Source organism: Hydra vulgaris, chromosome 09 (genome assembly GCF_038396675.1).
Source record: "Hydra vulgaris chromosome 09, alternate assembly HydraT2T_AEP".
NCBI lineage: Eukaryota > Metazoa > Cnidaria > Hydrozoa > Anthoathecata > Hydridae > Hydra > Hydra vulgaris.
Window position 1 is genome coordinate 62,058,942 of NC_088928.1, and position 21,059 is coordinate 62,080,000.

General features: G+C 28.8%; 1 protein-coding gene across 1 annotated transcript in view; it reads left to right on the forward strand.

Annotated features, from left to right (window-relative positions):
- LOC100211848 (beclin 1-associated autophagy-related key regulator) overlaps window positions 1-21,059 on the forward strand; it is a 52,076-nt gene that overhangs the window by 18,038 nt on the left and 12,979 nt on the right. The window contains exons 5-9 of the mRNA XM_065806280.1: window positions 7,366-7,481; window positions 16,155-16,320; window positions 16,397-16,579; window positions 17,457-17,489; window positions 17,905-18,031. Of these exons, the coding sequence (XP_065662352.1) occupies window positions 7,366-7,481; window positions 16,155-16,320; window positions 16,397-16,579; window positions 17,457-17,489; window positions 17,905-18,031 (625 nt within the window). The remainder of the gene's footprint in view (window positions 1-7,365; window positions 7,482-16,154; window positions 16,321-16,396; window positions 16,580-17,456; window positions 17,490-17,904; window positions 18,032-21,059) is intronic.

The window sequence follows — 21,059 nt, forward strand, 5'->3', positions numbered from 1 at the left end:
ATTTAAATTATAATTAAGTTAATTTCACAATGTTTATATCATATTTGGAATGATGCTCATCACACCCCTGATCATTAGGGCTTGATGATCTTTCGATTGCTGGTAGTAATGCTCTACTTATTTCTCTATGCAGTGGTCTTGTTTATCAAAGTTTTTGGCTGTTGAGGTTCTTGTTTTAGAATTGAAGGGTTGTAACAGCCCATATTTTTTATATTAAAATCACAGAAATAGAGGTAATGCTGTCTTTTGTTTAAAAATTTGTTTATTCATGGTTCATTAATATTTAGAAAACTTATTCTTTGGAATTTTAATATAAATTTAATACTCAAAGATTTTTACTTGAGAAAAATTATATAGTATTATTATATAGTAATATTTTTAATTATAGTGAGATTGTATAAGATTTTAGAAAAATATCTTTGATAATATTTCTTAAAAAAAGTATTTATATATTTTTGCAAGAGGATTGAAAAAAACTAAAGATCTAGTTGCAAATTTTTAGTGTTTTTTTGTAATTATTGTAAAGATAATTGAATGCAATAGAATGTTTCTAAAAGTAAAATAGGTTAGTTTCTATTTTTAATGTATTTTAAATGTTTCTATATTTCAAAAAGATTTGTTTAATGTATTGCAATAGAATGTAACTATTGCATTACAGTATCGCAACATGTAATGAAACATTAGTCTTTTAAGTCTTTTTTGCTTTTAAAATTCTTTAAAGAATTGATAATAAAGATTTGCAAAGTTTAAAATAGTTATAATTCTTGAACTTGCTATAAATAAAAATTGAAAAATTGAAACTATAAAAATTTGCAAAAAAACTTAAAACAGAAAAAAATTTTGTTTTGAAATTTAGGCATTTTATAACCATATTATGATCACAAAACTTTTTTCTATGTTTGGTCCTTAAATTGTTTTGCCCTTAAAATTGAATCTAAATCTTACAATTAACTTCGATTATAAATTTTATTAGTTGATTTTTACATTACTTTTGAAGGAGAGCTTTTCCTCTGTTAGCTCTTAATGGTTTATTATTGTTAACCCAGCTAAAATCATTATTTAATGGTGATGTGGCTAGGCTAACACATAACTTTCATGCTTGAATTTTAAAAGTCATTTGATATTCTTGATCTAAAGGTGATAATGTTCATTTTTTTATAATAGTTCTAGTGTAAACCTTATTAGAACCAAAAATTAATAGAGTTTTCTTTTTTTGACATCTGAATTGCCAGATTACAACAACATACATTAAATGGCTTCTAATTAAAGGATTGTATAAAATAACTTTAAACTTGGATGGCAATAATATATAGTTTTACATAGAGTTGATTAAAGTTTTAAGCAGATGCCTTTACTTATCTTTTTTGACACTTGTACTTTATGATGATGCTATTTCATTTTGTTGTCCCACAAGATACCCAAAATGCTAACGTTATTATTTTTATAATTTGCTTCACATTAGGTGACATTAGGCCTTGTAACTTCTACAGTTTTTGTGCTACTAAAAATCATTATTTTTGTTTTTTCAGGATGAAGTGAAAGCCTTTGCAAGCATTGTTGCATTGTAAGTAAAAAAGAAAGTTTCCAGTTGTTGCATTGGGTAGATTATAAGTATAAATTTTGAAAACCAGTGGACCTATACATGTTTTTTGACCTACACCCAACTTTACTTTTTTAGATGTAGAATTTCTTCTTCTTTCTCTTTATTAGTTATGAAGAAATGCCTTTTGAAGTTTTTATAAATTTCAGCAAATAAAAATAGAATTTAAAAAATAAAAATTTTAAGACAGGTTGAGGTCAAAATGTCTTAATTTTAAAAATAAAAAAATTCTAGAGGAGTTTATTGAAAATGATGAAAAGGATTGTTACCAGACATGGCTATAATGGTAATGGTTTCATTGGATTTAACAGTAATAAAGTTTGAATATCTTCAAATAAAATGAATTGTCCATTTAAATATTTAAAATGCGTAAAAAAAAAAAGCTGTTTTTTTTTTTTTTTTAATTTTAACTTTCAACAAGGCTTCAAGCAACAATTAAGAGAGTTGGAAGTTACTGAAAAAGAAAAGATGAAGTATGTAGAGCAAGATAACAATTAACAGACAACTTAAAAGATTGCAAATTATATGAATCAGAAAAACAAGATGAAGGGAGTAAATTCCAAAGAACTGATGTTTAAGGAAAAAAAGGTAAATAATAATTTTTGGAGCACTTAGTAAAAGGATAAGACTTAATTGAATGGCAAAGTAACACGAGAATGATTTTTAGTAGATGGCACGAGAAACACTAGCTCTTCAGAGCAGTGTCCATTATAGTATTTATAGAAAAAAGAAAGAGAAGCAACATTACGACAATGTGACAATAGCTAAAAGATATCGGGTATCATTCAAAGATCCGCTCCAGATATGGCAGCAGTATTCCATATAAGGATGGATTTGAGATTTATAGAGATAAAGAATAAAATCTTGGTTAAGAAAGTGGCAAGCAAGATAAAGAGACGCAATCTTAGCAGGTGCTAATTTTGCAATTCATTTGATATATGGTTTCCGAGAAAGATCTGAAGTAAGTGTTAATCCTAGAAGATGAAGGGTAGATGACTCATCGAGTACATTACCATTTATAAATATAGGAAGATCTGACTATTGCGATAATGATTAACTGGAAAAAATTAAGTTTTATCTGAGTTTAAGTTCACCAGCCACTAAGAGCCCCATGCTGAAACAGAAGTGAGATCCTTTTCAAGCTCAAATGCCTCCTCCAAACAATCAGCGAGTGTTGGCTTTTTTTCAGGACTAGAATAAATGGTAGTAATCAATGCTACCTTGTAAAATGATGTAAAAATTTCTGGGAGATTGGTAATGTAAATTAAAAAGAAGTGGGGCCTAGGATAGAACCATGAGGAACCCCTGAAGTTACAGGAAATGAAGAAGAGTGCTTTCCATTGAGTACAACTTTTATACTACAATAAATTAGGAAGGATTCAAACTAAATAATATTAAAAATGTTAACTGATGCATCGTACGAAGAAAGCTTATGGAGAAGACCAGCATGCCAAACTTTATCAAAGGCTTTAGAAATATTGAGAGCGATAACCTTAACCTTCCACATCTATCTAATACACATTAAAACCTATCAGTTATTACCGTTTTCAAATCAGAAGTAGAATGAGAAGATCGAAATCCATATTGATGACCATAAAGTAAATTATTTGATTTAAGATAATAGTTTAAGTGTTTATTAATTAGACTCAAAAACCTTGCTTATGATAGTAAGAAGACTAATGGGATGGAAGTTAGACGAGTCAGATCGCTCTCCTGAATTTTTGTAAATAGGGATAACAGATGTTGCTTTTCAGCAGTTTGGAAAACATGACTCTTTTTACAATGGTTTCTAGCAATAATAAATGCAGGTACATTTTCTGAAGAATTGTTTTGGTGATAGATATTGAAGTAATGGTTACAATTGGAAATTGCAGCAGCACAATGAGAGGAAAACCATAGAGAAGAATGAGACTTGACTTGAAATTGTTGAGAAGAAGTAAAAAGATTTTATGCTGAATCTAAAAAGTTATATAAGAAGCACATTTTTCAGTTAATAAGAAAAATTTGTAGCCAAGGGCCATCACAAAGAAAATAACGGAAAGAGTCCCAGTCAGCTTTAAGGTCATTGTAGGAGGTATGATGATAAGGAGATTCTGATGAAGACGAAGAATGAGGTAATAGTTTTAGAGAGATCAAACTGTGATCAGAAGCACCTAAGGGTGAATGTAGAGAAACTGAGCACTGACTAGGATCAGAAACAAGACATAAGTTGAGTAGAGAAGGTAAATTATTTGAATTGTCTGAAAAGCGAGTTGGAAAGTTGACTACTTGCGTTAGAGATAGAGAAAGGCTAAAGTTGTGGACCTTAACACCTGCAGAGTCACTGACACTATAAAGAAGTCATTTATGTGAGATGAAGAAGAGCAATATAGAACAAAGAGAAAGTTGATAGAGCAAAGTGATGCTAAATGAAAGCACATAAAAGTATATTTTGTGGATTCAAAACTAGTTTCTCAACATTTTTTTTTTTTCTACATATTTGCGTCCAACAAGGCTGCAACCAACCACTATAAGAGTTGGAAGTTACTGGAAGAGAAAAGATAAAGTTTGTAGAGCAAGATAGTGATTGACAGAGGACTTAAAAGATTACAAATTATATAAATCAGGAAAGCAGGATGAAGGAAGCGAATTCCAAAGAACTGATATTTGAGGAAAAAAATTAGACGAATGAGAGTTTGTGGAGCACTTAGGAACAGTCACAGAAAAAGAATGAGAATGACGAGTAACACGAGAATTTTAGTAGATGGCACAAGAGATGCTAGCTCTTGAGAGCAGTGCCTATTGTAGTATTTGTAGAAAATAGAAAAAAAGCAACATTACAACAATGTGATAATGCTTGGAGGTTGGCTGCAAGAGCAGGTTCAACTATGTTTACAATGCGTTTTTGCACCTTGTCTAAAAGAGAAACGGCATCAATAGAAGATCCGCACTAGATATGGCAACAGTATTCCATACAATTACAGATTTGAGATTTATAGAGATAAAGAATAGAATCTGGAGTAAGAAAGTGTCGAGCCTGATAAAGAGATGCAACCTTAGGTGCTAATTTTGCAATGGATTTGATATACGTTTTCCAAGAAAGATTGAAAGTAAGAGTTAATCCTAAAAGATGAATGGTAGATGACTCATCGAGTACATTACCGTTCATTAATATAAGAAGATCTAAATTATTGCGATAATGATTGGCTGAAAAAAGTTGAGTTTTATCTGAATTAAAGTTCACCAGCCACTGTGAACCCCATGCTGTAGCAGAAGTGAAATCTTTTTCAAGCTCAGATGCCCCCTCTAAGCAATTAGAGAGTGTTGGTTTTTTATCATGACATAAATAAATGGTAGTGTTAGCGAACAATGCCACCTTAGATGTGAGAATATCTGGAAGATCGTTATGGGTGAATTATTACAAATGTAAATGCCCAGGCAAGGCATGTGACTATTGGAGTCATTACAAAGTAAAGGAAGATAATCATTAACACTAAGATCACAAGATGCTGATTTCAATTTAGTCTCACAAAGAGCAAGTAGGTCTGGTGAATTTTGAAAAAGATAAAACTCAACAGAAGGAAAGTTACCACAAAGGCTATAAATTTTAGTTAATGATAGATTTAGAGAACTTGGTGATGATGATGGTTTTTTGTGTTTTATGGTTTTTGATACTTAAACAATTTTATAAATTTAAAATTAAATTAATCTTCAAGTCTGTAATTCCATATTTGTGTGGTTTAGATAATTTTCCACTGTGCTAATTTTTGTAATGATCATTTAAGAGGCACAGAAATATGTTAAGATTTCTTTTTTTGAAAAAAAACTTGTTTAAAGAATACAGGTGTAAAGTTAGTACAAAATAAACTAAGCGCAGGATGCAGAAGCTGATCAACCCTTTAATTTATCATTCAAAGGCTCTTAAATTTTATTAATACCTTTATTTAGAATTTATTAATTAATTAGTTTTAAGGTTAGTAGACTCCTAAATAAAAGAAATATATATATATATATATATATATATATATATATATATATATATATATATATATATATATATATATATATATATATATATATGCATGGCAGATCCAGCATTTTTTGATTTTTAAGATAGCTAACTTCCAGACATGGAGCAAACTCATGCGGTAGTAATGTAGTGGTAGAGTGCTCACTTTATAAGCGAGAGATTCCGAGTTCAATCCCCACCATGTCCCTGGTCTGCGTTCAACTTGTTTCTCTGTGCAGCGGCCTTGTTCTTTAAGGTTCGTGTTTCAGAGTTATAAAGTTGAGAAAGAGTTATAACCACAATTAAGTAGCCTCCTTACCTGTAGTGGTCTTCTGGGCCTTGGGGAGGTGAGTTAACAAAAACAAAACAAAAAACTCCAAATATTTGTATGTTTATGCTTATGTCAAATAAAGATGATTTGCAATTTAGTTAAAATGCTATATATTGGTAAAATGTCAAAACAATTTCAAAATACAATAAATGACTCAAAAAACATTGTATATATAATAAATACATATATAATAAATATATATATAATTAACACATATATAATAAATACATATATAATAAAAATAAGATGATTTGCAGAAAATTACAATGATTGGAGTCTGGGAACAAAAAGGCCCATAAAACTAACAATAAATGGTCTAATTTACATTCTGATTTAGTTAAACTTGAACATATTCTCAAAAAAAACTTTACCTGACTAAACTAATTGATCTTAACAGACTATATAAAAAAGAAAATTAAGAAATTATCAATTCGTCAATAATAAATTACTTTAAAATGCTGTATATTGGTAAAATGTCAAAACAATTTCAAAATACAAAAAATGACTCAAAAAACATTGTAAAACTCTTAATATTAAGTTGGCATTCTTTAAAATTAATTCATATTTTTCAAAAAGAATAAATCTTCTCAACATCTATGCTCAAATGTTGTATATAGATTTAAATGCTTGTTATGTGGGTCAAACCACTCGACATTTGAGTAAAAGAATTGAGGAACATTCAAAGTTACAAAATAAACTCCTCATATAAATCAACATATTAATTCAAAAACTAGTTGCTTTATATAAATATTTATTTATTTATTTATTTATTTATTTATATATATATATATATATATATATATATATATAAAAATAAATTCATATATATATATATATATATATATATATATATATATATACTATATATATATATATATATATATATATATATACATATATATATATATATATATATATATATATATATATATATATATATATATATATATATATATATATATATATATATATATATATATATATATATATATATATATATATATATATATATATATATTCTAAGGAAGGCAGTCAAAAGAAGGTTTTATTGTAAATAAACCAGATTATTTCAAAATTTTAATGTGTATGACCAAAGCGAATGTTTCTTGTCCAATTTTTTTTAAATGCTGCTCTGTATGACCAAAGCAATTAGACTCTTTTATCCAAATATATTGTGTTCTTAGAGACCCATTCTGCCCTCAATAACAGAAATGTTTATGGATGACCCTATCCAAAATGTTTTGCTTAGGGTTTGATAAAGGGGTTTAAACAATATAAAAAAATTGTAAGGTTTTTATTTGTTCATTGAAATAAATAAAAAAATAGAATAAGTAAATATAAAGCTTTTGATGTATGATTGAACAGAAAAATACTTAACATAATAAAAATTTAACAGCAAAAGATAGCAAAATTAAATTACTCTTATTAAAAAATGCTGTACTTTAGATAAAGAAAATAACGAAAAACTAAAAAACCATTTATCTGAACAAAAGAAGCAGTTTAGTAAACTATTACTCAAGATTGAAGATCTAAGAAAAGGAGTACAGTTTCAAAATAGAAAGGTAAAAATTTGATTATTAAATTGTTTATAAAAGTTATTTATTCACTTTAAGTTATTTATCTCACTTTTAACTTTTATTTTCTGATTTTTTTTAGCAAAAATATTATTTAAAAATTATTATTTAAAAAATAATACTTGTGACAAACAAAACTGCATGTTAACAAAAAAAATGAGAAGTCTTTATTTTTTGTCAGTTTTTCTTAATTTTTGCCAAACATTGTTCATCATGGTTAAGTCAATATTCTAATTAATTTATTTTAATTCTATTGATTAGCAGAAAACAAATTTTGCAGCTTTTCTAAATATATTTTTACAAGACTTAGTTAATGGTGATAACAAGTGATAATAATTTGCTTGAGCATAGTAGGCCATGGTAGTATTTGTAGAAAAGAGAAAACATGCTTATGACAGAGGCTAAGATTTAGCAGCTAGAGCAGTCCAACAAAATTCATGATGAGTTTTCAGAACTTGTCTAAAAGACAAAAGAGCATTGTTAGAAGAATAAGCCCAAGTATGTCTAGTAAGCGACCGGCATTGATATTTGACCAGGGCCGGGTTTGACAAAAATAGCCTGGACTGGGGCCAGGTTTGTGCCAGGGCTGCATAAACATTTATACATCCTAAAGTATACTTTTTTAATTCAAAATTCATGTTTTTTTTTATATATATATATATATGCATATATAAACATCATTATGATCAACATGATCATCATAATCATCATTACCATCATCATTATGATCATGATCATTATCTGATCATTTTCTCTTTTGGCAAATACCACACCGTATTAAGACTAAAGTTTATTAAGGATATTGTATGCCAGCATCTAAATAAATAGCAAACATGTATGTTTATATTCATTATATGTATGCATAAAGCGCATTTTGGAAGCTTTTGCTCCTTCTGGACTAAAGGTTTGGAAGCTTTTATTCCTAATCTTCAGAGTCATACCTCAATCTACTCCACATTTTTCACCATCTTGAGCAGTTAAGCTTTATTAAACATTAATCATTTTTTTCATCTTTTTTATAAGAGTATCTCTTTTAAGAACAAATGTCTTTTTATTATTCCATGCAGCTAATGTAAAAAGGCCCTGTCTGAGCTTTGTTATTCTCAGTCTACTAAATCTTGTATCTTATATCAGATGTTCTAGAGACTTTTAGTTAGTCTTCAACAATGTCATTAACTAAAGTAAGTCTAACATTTAATCTTTAATTCATGGGTCTGATCCTTTTATTCCTCCCCAGAATAACACAGAGTTATTTGTAAAGAAATCTTACTATAATTTGACTCTTGAATCTAATGGCCATATTCTTCTTGCCTGTTAAACAGATTAACCCATTGTTAAAAATCTAAATCACTTTGGCTTTTAATGCTAAAGTTAATTCTCAATTAAACACTTCTACAGTGTGTGCTTCAGACAAGATTTCCATCATAGTCTTCAAAAAGTGTTCTCCAGAACTCTCTCCAATTTTTGCTTAATTTTTAAAAAGTGCTAAATAAGTGGTTCCAATTTTTCAAAACTCTAGAAAACACTTTGATCTCTCCAACTATCCTACGCTTAGTCTTCAATCTTTTATTAGTTTCTTTATATAAAGGTTTTGAGATTATTAAATTATTTCTTTCTAACTGCAGTATTAATGTTATTCTTGAATACACTTTATACTGTTGTCTTGACAAAAAATCTTCACTTTTTAATTGCTTAGAACAAGCAGCCGATTTTTAATATGATCTTTCCTCTGTTACAGCCTAAGGCTTGCAGTGGCTTATGGGTTTAAATTCCAGACTTATCCACAATTTTTGTTACACAACAAAATTCATTCATTTACTGCAAAAAAATATTGCAATAATGTTGGCATTCCTATATTGATAAATAACAACCCTTTTACTTACAGACAAAGTCTAAAAGCACATTGTAAATGTAATTAGACCTGCTTTATCTGCCAAACTTGAGCCACTCTCCCATTGTTGTAAGGTTGCATTTTTTTCTTTTTTCTACAAATACCATCATGGTCAATGATCAAACAAGGTATCATCTTTATTACAATAAACTAAAACTCATTCTTACTTGGTTCTTATTCAATGAGTTACATCCTTTTACTGTATCTGTCCCTTCATGCCATAAATTTTTTATTAATCCAGTTTTTTTCCTTGCACATTAAAAAAAAAAATTTTTATATACAATCCATAACTTTTAAAGTCTTCAGTTAACCATTTCCTTGTATTTTTACTTATTCTCTATTTTTAAGTAGCTCATAGTTTAATGGTGGTTGCTTGCAATCTTGTTGGAAGTAAATTAGAGTTTTAAAATATATAAATATAAAGTAATCTGTATTTAGTAAACAGTAAGTTTACACTTATATAAAATTATAATATATAAAGTATTATATATTTTTTTCAAGCCTCGGCCATCAACTCCTACTAAATCTCATAGTTTTGCTAGGGCCAAACTATAAGTATATTGGCAGTATTCCAAGGATGAATAAGAGGTTTGTAAAAGTAGAGAATCCGTAGTATGAAATGCACAATAAAAAGAAGCAACAAATGCTAACTTTGCACTGTATTTAGGGTATTTGTCAGATTATCAAATTTGATTCTATAAGACATAAAGTAGAGAACCTAGTAAGAGTAGAGGACTTCATAAGAGCCATCAATATCAACAGAATTGCAACAACTAAACAACTGAGTTTTTGTTTGGGCTAAATTTTCTCAGCTTTTTTGCATCACAAAAGCTGTCTCAGAAGAGATATTACCGCCATCACAGAAGAGATGTTACTGCTGTCACAGAAGAGAGATTCCCTGTTCTAAGTGATCAAAAAGTAACAACTTTTTATCGAAGTTTAACTACAAAGTTGTATCATAAGTAAACTTTAAAACTTTAAATTTAAAAATTATGATTACCAGGAAGATTGTTAGATGAGGAACAACAATGGAGGGTGAAACCTTGATGAGGAGCAACAATAGAGGGTGAAACCTTGACGAGCAACAACAATGTAGGGTGAAACCTTGATGAGGAACAACAATAAAGGGTGTAACCTTGATGAGGAACAACAATGGGCTAAGAGTAAAACCTTGATGAGGAACAACAATGGACTGAGAGTAAAACCTTGATGAGGAACAACCAGGGAATGAGGGTGAAACTTTGATGAGGAACAACAATGGACCAAGGGTGAAACCTTGTGGACCTCAGAAGTTACTGGAAATAAAAGAGAGTGTTATTCATCAAGGACAATTTTAATACTGCGGTTAGAAAGAAATAATTCAATAATTTTTAAAAATTTCCCAGATTTCTCTAAACTTATGGAGAAAATAAGTATGCCAGACATTATCAAAAGTCTTTGATATGTAAAGAGCCTTACACTTTCATCTGATGTATATAAGAACTTTTCTGTTGTCATAGTAATGTCAGCAGTGGAATGGTAGGGTCAAAAATTAAAATCTGTTGGAGTAGTAAAAATATAGTAAAAATGGGGCAAATTAATGTGGTCATAGGAATCTTAAGAGTTTTTAAAAATTGGAACCACGGATGCTAGTTTTTGTTTGGTTAAAATTCACCAGCCACTGCAATACGCACAGAAATTTAGATTCAATTGTAAAACTTGTTGTTTACAGAGTTGTGAATAGAGTTCTGGAGTACACTTTTGTAAGAAAGTGACAGAAATATTTTCCAGTCCACATTCTATAGAAGAGTTTAAGTAAGAAATAACTTAAGCAACAGAAGCAGAATTGGTTTGGATGTCTAACAGCGGTTTAAATTTCTTTGGGGTGAGAAGAAGAGTATAGGCACTCATTAGAGAAAATATTCAAACAATCCTTGGAAAATAAGGTCAGACCTATGTGTGAAATTTACAAGCTTTAACACAAAAGATTTTTATTCAACAGAAATGTACTTTTTTCCATAATGTAAGCTATGATAAAAAAATAAGAATATTTTAGTTCCCAGTAGTTAGTTTAGTTTCTTTGATAAAATAAAAAACATCTGATATTGCTGTAATGTTTTAGTTATTTAAAACTATATATAACATATCATCAAAAGCAAGCATTAATGAACAAAATTTGATTTCCTGCTAGTTTATACAAAATAATTGTTCAACAATTCAATCTCTCAGCCAAACTCGCATTCAATTGAAACAAATGCCAATCGAGATAGATATATGCTTGCCATTCACTTGTGTCAAAAAAAGAAAAAATTTACTTGGCACAAGTGACATCATTTTTTTATTGACAATCGATGGTCGCCAAATTCAAAACATGAGCAAAGCAGCAAACATAGATGGTATTTAGTGAAACTCTAACCATGGCCATAAAGGTCAATTTGAATTACTGACAATGCAAAAGCACCAGCAAATACATGTCCTTAACAAAGTTTAATATCATTGTTTTTCTTTTTATGCTCAGATATTATCAACTCACCCATGAATCTTTGTACAACATCATCTAATTTTAAAACCAGTCATAATAAAATCTGATTATGGTCTGATTAATTCTGGAAATATCAATAGTAAATCAATAGTTAAAAATATATAATATATATAAAAATATATATAAAATATAAAAAATTAAATTATAGAAAAAAAAACTGCAGACAATTAAATCATTTTTTACATCATTACTTATGTTTTAAAAAAAACTCAAACTCAAGAAATGACTAGTGTTAAAATAATATTGCATTTCATTTGTCTTATGGTTTCTCTGCTCAATGACACTCTTTACTGATCAAATCAGGCGACGCCAGGCGATTTAGGCAACGCCAGTTAAAAGTAGAACAGTAAACTACTCTATAATTGAATGTATACTTATTTTGATTTAGCTAAAGTGAAGAAAAGAAAATTTTTTTAGTATTTTCTATCATACTCAGGGTTATGCATAAACTTTTTTGCCTAAATAATAAAAAAGTTTCAAATGGTTAACCAAGAAGTTTAGGTGACCTCCAACAACCTCAGTGTTTTATGTGTATTATTTAAGCAAATTCTGTGGATGATCTGTCCAAAATAAAAAGAATCTAATTAATTTTATATTGTTGTGACCTGCAATGTCTCAGTCCTTGTTCACCTAACAGTTACTAGTTCACCTAACCGTTTTGATCAATTATTATGTCTTATTAGCACACTAAGACAGCACACTTGAATCACACAGACACACACACACATACACATATATATATGTATATATATATGTGTATATATATATATATGTAAATATATATGTATATATATATATGTGTGTATATATATATATGTGTGTATATATATATATATATATATATACATATATATATGTGTATGTGTGTGTATGTGTGTGTGTGTCTGTGTAATTCAAGTGTGCAGCGGTACCCTCTTGGGTACCAGAAAAACATACATATATATACCACACACACATACGCACACATATATATATATATACATATATATATGTATGTGTGTGTGTCTGTGTGATTTGGGCAGCGGTACCCCCTTGTCCCAGAAAAATTTAGCAGAAAATCAGTGTTTTTTTCGTGAAAAAAACAATATTCGCCATAAAAAACATTAAGAAAAAGAGTCCTCAAATTTTAATATGGGCGGCACCAAATACAGTCGATGCTGTCGAAAACGGTCTAGAATAGCCCCTGATATATATATTTATATATAAATATCAGGGGCTATTTGATATATATATATTAGGGTGATTCTTAAAACAACATCTTTGAAAAAAACCTGTTTCTTCCCCTTTACTTTGTTCTATATAATACTAAAACACTAAGTTTTAAATTTTTGAACAGAAAATTATTTTAAGTGTAACTCAAAACCCTTAAAAATTTGACTGGACCATTGCATTTATGCATGAAAAAATCATTTTTACGTAAACTGATTACTATTTTTGAAGTTTTGATATAATTTCGCATCTTTTGAGTACCAGGTTGACATACTTTAGAAGAACTTTTATTTTCAAAATATTAGGGACCAGTCAAATTTTTAAGGCTCTTGAGCTAACGGGTGACGCAGAAGTTATCGGACAAATCCTAATTTCATTATTTGAGCATAATAATTAGTTTTTGTGGTTTTATGCGTAGGCATAAACGTTCTATAAAATATAAACTTTATTATTTGAAACACAATTATTTAAAATGAGGTTAAATACAGCTGAACGAGAATCTTTTCAAAAGCAACTAAAAATGTTTTTTGTAAATAAACCTAATATAAAAAAAAATAAAATCGTAAATCATTTTGAAAAGGAAGGATTTGCTCGAAGTACAATATATGATAACCTAAAAAGACTTGAAACTGTTCAATCATTTTCTGATAGAAAGCACCCTGGTCGTTTGACATCCTGAAAGCCGAATTAACGAGACTTGTCAACAATCGCAAAGGGATCAGTCAGAGAAAAACAAGTATTAAATTCGGTATAAATCAATCGACAATTGGTCGTCAGTTAAAAAAAATGAATATTAAATATAGAAAACGTGAAAAGACTCCAAAATACACTATAGAACAACAAATAAAGGCAAAGAAAAGAAACAGGAAACTAGTTAACCAACTCTATAACACAAAATCGCTTCTAGTCATCGATGACAAAAAATACTTTTGTTTTGCAGGGAACAACATGCCTGGAAATTCTGGATACTACACAAACAACAAAAAGACATGCCCAGAAAGTGTTTGTTTTATAGGAAAAGAGAAATCTCCAAAAAAATTATTAATGTGGATAGCCATATCTGACCGTGGTATGTCCGAGCCATTGTTTCGCACTTCCAAGGCTGTAGCGATCAATTCATCAATCTATATTAATGAATGTTTAGAAAAACGACTTCTTCCATTTATTCACAAGTATCATGGAGACTTTAACTATTTATTTTGGCCAGATTTAGCAAGTTCTCATTATTCTAAAGATTCTCTAAATTGGATGGACCAATATGTCTATTACGTTGATAAAGAATCCAATCCCCAAATGTGCCTTAAGCACGACCAATTGAAAATTTTTGGGGACATTTAGCACAGAAGGTTTACAAGGGAGATTGGCAAGTTTCAACAGAGCAAGTTTTGATTGATCGCATTAAACTAAAACTACAAGAAATTGATTTAAACTTTTTACAGTCGCATATGAAAGGCATCAGAGCAAAATTGAGATCAATTGCAAATGGTGGTGTTTTTTCATATAAAAAATATATTTTTATTAAAAGATAAATGCTTTATTTAAAAAAAATATAATAGTAGTTTGTTTTTTTATTTATAAATAAGTTATTGACGTTTTGATTTTGTCCAATAACTTCCGCATCACCCGTTACCCCTAAAATAATTTTTTATTCAAAAAATTTTTTAACTTACTGTTTTAGTATTATATAGAACAAAGTAAAGGGGAAGGTACAGGTTTTTTTCAAAGATGTTGCTTTAAGAATCACCCTAATATATATATATATATATATATATATATATATATATATATATATATATATATATATATATATATATATATATATATATATATATATATATATATATATATATATATATATATATATATATATATATATTAGTAGAAAATCACTTAACAAAATTTTTTTTTCATTTTACACTGTGTTTCATCAACAAAGATTCATCAGAAATCAGATTTCTGATGAATCTTTGTAGATGAAACACAGTGTAAAATGAAAAAAAGTTTTTGTTAAGTGGTTTTCTACTAATATATAATTGCTCTGTTCTTTTAAGAACATTGAGCACTCTATTGTGTAGAATACATTTTAAAGTTTTTTAAATATATATATATATATATATATATATATATATATATATATATATATATATATATATATATATATATATATATATATATATATATATATATATATATATATATACAAATTATGTTAGTTTTACAAATAGAGAGCTCAATACTCTTAAAGAACAGAGCAATAATAAATTAGTGAAAACACTTATCTAATTCTTTTCAGCTTTTCAGTAGGTTGTTTCTATTTCAGCTTGTTTCTCCATCAGTAGGTTCATCAGGAAGCTTCTTGATGAACCTACTAATGGAGAAGTTCATCAGGAAGCTTCTTGTATCAGTAGGTTCATCAGGATCAGTAGGTTCATCAGGAAGCTTCCTGATGAACCTACTGATAGAGAAGCAAGCTGTTAAAGAAAAGAATTAGACAAGTGTTTTTACTAATTTACATTTAAATTTATATATATAGAGAGAGAGAGGGAGGAAGGGAGGGAGGGAGGGAGGGAGGGAGGAAGGAAGGAAGGAAGGAATAAAAGAAAAAAAGAAATAATGAAATAAAGATAAAAGAGAAGAAGTATATGAAAAAATAACATGAAAAGTTATTAATTCTAAAATCTTCTTTAAACCATTTTGGTTTCATAAAATTCTTCGAAGTTTAATTCTTTTTTTTTTCAATTCTTCTAAAGTCTTGATTCATCAAATCATTCTCTTTGGTTTCTGAATCTTATTTATGTCATTTTTTATCTCTTCTCTGTCACCTTTTCTCTTTTCTTGGTCTACTTTTCTCTTAACCTAGTTTTAGTTAACTCTTTCTCCTTTAAACTCTTTGATCACCAACTTTTTCCTTTTATTCTCTCCTCTCAACTTCTCCGCAGTTTTTATTTTAAAAAAGGTTTTAGAAAATGAGAAAAGTATTTCTTTATGAAAGTCTTTTTGTAAAAATTATTCAGACAAAAAAATTTTTTTCTTGTTTTAGCAAAAGCTTCAACGTTATAAAGAGAAATTAGAGAAAAAAGAAGGCGATTTAAAAAGTTTGAGAATCTTTAATATACAATGCTTGATTCGTGACATATTTACACTTTCTGTTAGAGAAGTATACCCACAATTTGGCACCCCTCCCCGATCAACATATGTTACACAAAGTATTTTCAACTTTTTAAAATTATTTTTGCTGCCTGATATTTTGAGTTTCTAAAAATATGTTTTATTAAATGTTAGGAGATTGTCTTGATGTGGTGTCTCAAAATATGTCTTCATCTGCAGAGATAGAATTGGAGGAAGCTACTCGAACAGTACATATTGGTGGTCAATGGATTTCACAAGATTGTTCACAAAGAGAACATACTATTGTGGGTGTAGGAATGCCGTCAACAGAAGATTTTATGAAATACTATGAATGGTGTAAGAAAAAAAAAATTTATGAATCTTGAATTATAATTATAAACTTTTTAAAAAAAATAAATTTGAACAAATTAAACAAATCTTACTTATAATTTTTGATGCATTTATTTCTTTAATTTATCAATGCATTTAATTTTCTAATTTTGCGTGTTGGTACATTTAACTTAATCAGCATGTTCAGCATCTCCTAATATCTTTTTTTTTGTAAAACCTTTTCAACAATTAAATTTACAAGCTAATAAGAAAAAGTTGTTTAAAATAACACCATAACTAACTGCACAATATAAATACTAAATACTTTGTTATTTTTATTTTTTTTAGATCAAATATTTTATCGTTAATAATATATGTATAAATAAATATTATTTTTAAATTTTCTCAAATGCTAAAAATAAATTAAATTAAAAGAATCATCAGAGGGGTATAAAGATTTTACCAAGTTGAAGATTTTGAAATATTTGTTAGACTATATAAAAAGTTGAAGATTTTGAAATATTTATTAATATAAAAACTCTTATATTGTTAACTAAAAATTAATGATGATTTTCTGGTAAACTTTAAATTATGATAAATTATGTAAAGTTTACCTGTTATTGCCAACAGTTATAAAGTGTTTAAATGACATATATCACTGATTTTTACCATCTATATATGTTTTTGTGGAAAATTATTCAAAAAAGAATTTATTTGTTAAATCAAAAAAAATATATATATCTGTAAAGTATTTGTGTTTTGTGTTGATAACTGATAAATTCTTGTTAATTGGCTACTGTTGGTACATGTTCATAAAGATGCTAATTTTGTCATAATTACAGATATCAGGTTCAGTAAAGTACTTACATTGTAATAATTTATTAATAGTTTATTATAATTTTAGTGAAATCGTACAGGAATGAACCTCGAAGTGCAGGTTATATTTTTTTAATTTATTTGTGCATATACTTTTTATTTTTAATTTTTCAATAAGCTTGGTAAATATAATAAATATAGAGTTTTCTTTAATTTGCTACAAAGAATTTTTGATATTTAAGTCAAATCTAATATTTTTGAATTTAAAAATAAAATGTAAATGCAATAATACAATGAAATGATTAAAATTAAAATTTTTTTACAATATAAATGTTTGCGATGTTATTTATAAATACGTTAAATAATAAATCATTAAAAATTAAATTTGAATTACAATTATTATTTTTCACTGTTAATTTAAAAGAGAAAAAAATATTGTGATGCTTTTAGATAATTATGTCATTTAACAACTTTAACTGTGTTATTATAAATATATCAATTGTTATTTTATAATAATCAATATTAGTTATATTTAGAATGCCAAACACCCCTTCATGACTTGCTTGTCTTATGCATACCAGCGTCTCTTTTATACACAGCACAGCTCACTGATGTAATTGCATTTTACCTGGGTATCAATCTTCCTAATAAAATAGACTATAAGTAAGATTTGACTTTGATTTTTTAATTTTTGATAAATATTTTTATAATTTTGAGATAATTTTTAATTTTGGATAATTTTTTGAGTTTATTTTTTTTATTTTAACTTTTAATATGTGGAGAATAATGAATAATAGAAAACTAACATTTTCAAAGAATTTTAGTAACTTCTAATTTGTTTGTAAAAGTAAAAATGTTTTTATACACCATACACTACTTTTAATTGCCATTAACCAAAGTACAAATTTAATTATTGTTGCTCTGTTCTTAAGAAACATTAAGCTCTCTATTTATAGAATACACTAATTAAATTACACACACAAACACACACACACACACACACACACACAAATGCGATTTTATGGGGAGTGTTACACCCCCCTTCCTTCCCTCCATGATTTTCAAGTTATAGTTGTTTTTTTCACGAATTTAGTCGGCTAGTTAGGTATTTGACACAATTCAATCCGTTAAAGTTTTGTTTTGATAATCTTTTTTTTTTTTTTCTTCTTGTAAGCCAGTCGGTACTTTTTGAGGATTCACCCCTCCCCCCCCCCCCTCATTTTATTTATAGAATTGCCTCTGTATATATATACATATATATATATATATATATATATATATATATATATATATATATATATATATATATATATATATATATATATATATATTTGTATATATACATATATATATATATTTGTATATATACATATATATATATATATATATATATATATAATATATATATATATATATATATATATATATATATATATATATTTAAACATCTTCGCTTCCAACAAGGCTGCAAGCAGCCACTAATTAAAGTTGGAAGTTACTGAAAGAAAAAAGATGATTATAGAGCAAGATAACAATTGAAAGATGACTTAAAGGATTGCAAATTATATGAATCAGGAAAGCAAGATAAAGGAAGCGAATTCCAAAGAGCTGATGTTCGAGGAAAAAAACTAGACGAATAAGCGTTTTTGGAGCACTTAGGAACAGTCACAGAAAAAAGATGAGACTTATTTGAATGACAAGTAACACGAGAATGAATTTTAGTAGATGGCACAAGAGATGCTAGCTCTTTAGAGCAGTGCGCATTATAGTATTTGTAGAAAAGAGAAAGAGAAGCAACATTACAACGATGTGATAATGGCTGGAGGTTGGCTGCAAGAGCAGGTCCAACTATGTTTACAATACGTTTTTGCACCTTGTCTAAAAGAGAAAGGGCATCATTAGAAGAATTGCCCCAGATATGGCAACAGTATTCCATACAAGGCCGGATTTGAGATTTATAGAGATAGAAAATAGAATCAGAAGTAAGAAAGTGACAAGCTCGATAAAGAGATGCAACCTTAGCAGATGCTAATTTTGCAACTGATTTGATATATGGTTTCCAAGAAAGATTGGAAGTAAGAGTTAATCCTAGAAGATGAAGAGTAAATGACTCATCGAGTACATCACGGTTCATAAATATAGGAAGATTTAAGTTAATGCGATAATGATTGGCTGAAAAAAATAGAGTTTTGTCTGTATTGAAGTTCACCAGCCACTGTGAGCCCCATGCTGTAGCAGAAGTGAGATCCTTTTCAAGCTCAAATGCCCCCTCCAAGCAATCAGAGATTGTTGGCTTCTTATCGCGACAAGAATAAATGGTAGTATCATCAGCAAACAATGCCACCTTAGATGTGAGAATATCTGGAAGATCGTTAATGTAAATTAAAAAGAGTATAGGGCCAAGGATAGAATCTTGAGGAACCCCTGAAGTTACAGAATAAGAAGAAGAGTGCTGTCCGTCGAGGGCAACTTTTATACTACAATTGGAAAGGAAGGATTCAATAATCTTAAAGATGTTACCAGATACACCATAAGAAGAAAGCTTATGGAGAAGACCAGCATGCCAAACTTTATCAGAAGCTTTCGAAATGTCAAGAGCAATGGCTTTAACCACTCCACCTTTATCTAATGCACGATAAAACCTATCAGTTATTACTGTTAGCAAATCAACTGTAGAACGAGAAGATTGAAATCCATATTGATGGTCAGAAAGTAAGTTATTAGATTCAAGATGAGAAATTAAGTGTTTATTAATTAAAGATTCAAAAATCTTGCTTATGATAGGAAGAAGGCTAATGGGGCGGTAGTTAGACAAATCAGATCGCTCTCCAGATTTTTTGAAGATAGGGATAACAGATGCCGCTTTCCAGCAGGCTAGAAAACAGGACTCCGATAGGCACTTGTATAGGAGAGTATAGACGACAGCTTCGAAGAACACTTCTGCAAGACAATAAATGGTATGTTGTCCGGGCCACAAGCTGTAGAAGAGTGTAGGCAAGAAACCACTTTAGATACAGAAGCTGGAGTGATATGAATGTCAAGCAATGGATCAACCTGTTTGTTGGCAATATCAGGTAGAACGCAACTAGTGGAATCAAGAGATGATATTGATGATAAGTTTTTAGCAAACAATTCAGCTTTGTCTTTAGATGAGGTGACAAAGTCTGAACCATACAAGAGAGGTGGAATTAAAGATTTGCCCTTATTATTGATATTATTAAAGATTCTCCAGAATTTACAGGAGCCTAATTTTTGAGATAAAATACAAGATTTCATGACCTGAGAATAGTGGGTTTTGGCATTCGACAAAACCTTTTTACAATTGTTTCTAGCAGTAATAAACAGACGTCTGTTTTCTGGAGAATTGTTTTGCTGATAAATATGGAAGTAATGGTTTCGATTGGTAATCGCAGCAGCACAGTGTGGGGAAAACTATGGAGGAGAGTGAGGCTTGACCTGGAAATTGTCAAGAGGGAATAAAACTGTTCAGAAGCACCTAAGGGTGAATGTGGAGAAACTGAGCACTAACTAGGATCAGAAACAAGACATGTCGAGTAGAGAAGGTAAATGATTCGAGTTGTCAGGGTAGCGATTTGGAAAGTTGACTATTTGAGTTAGGGATTGAGAAAGGCAAAAGTTGTGGGCTTTAATGCCTGCAGAATCACTGACACTAGAACCAAGCCATTCAGAG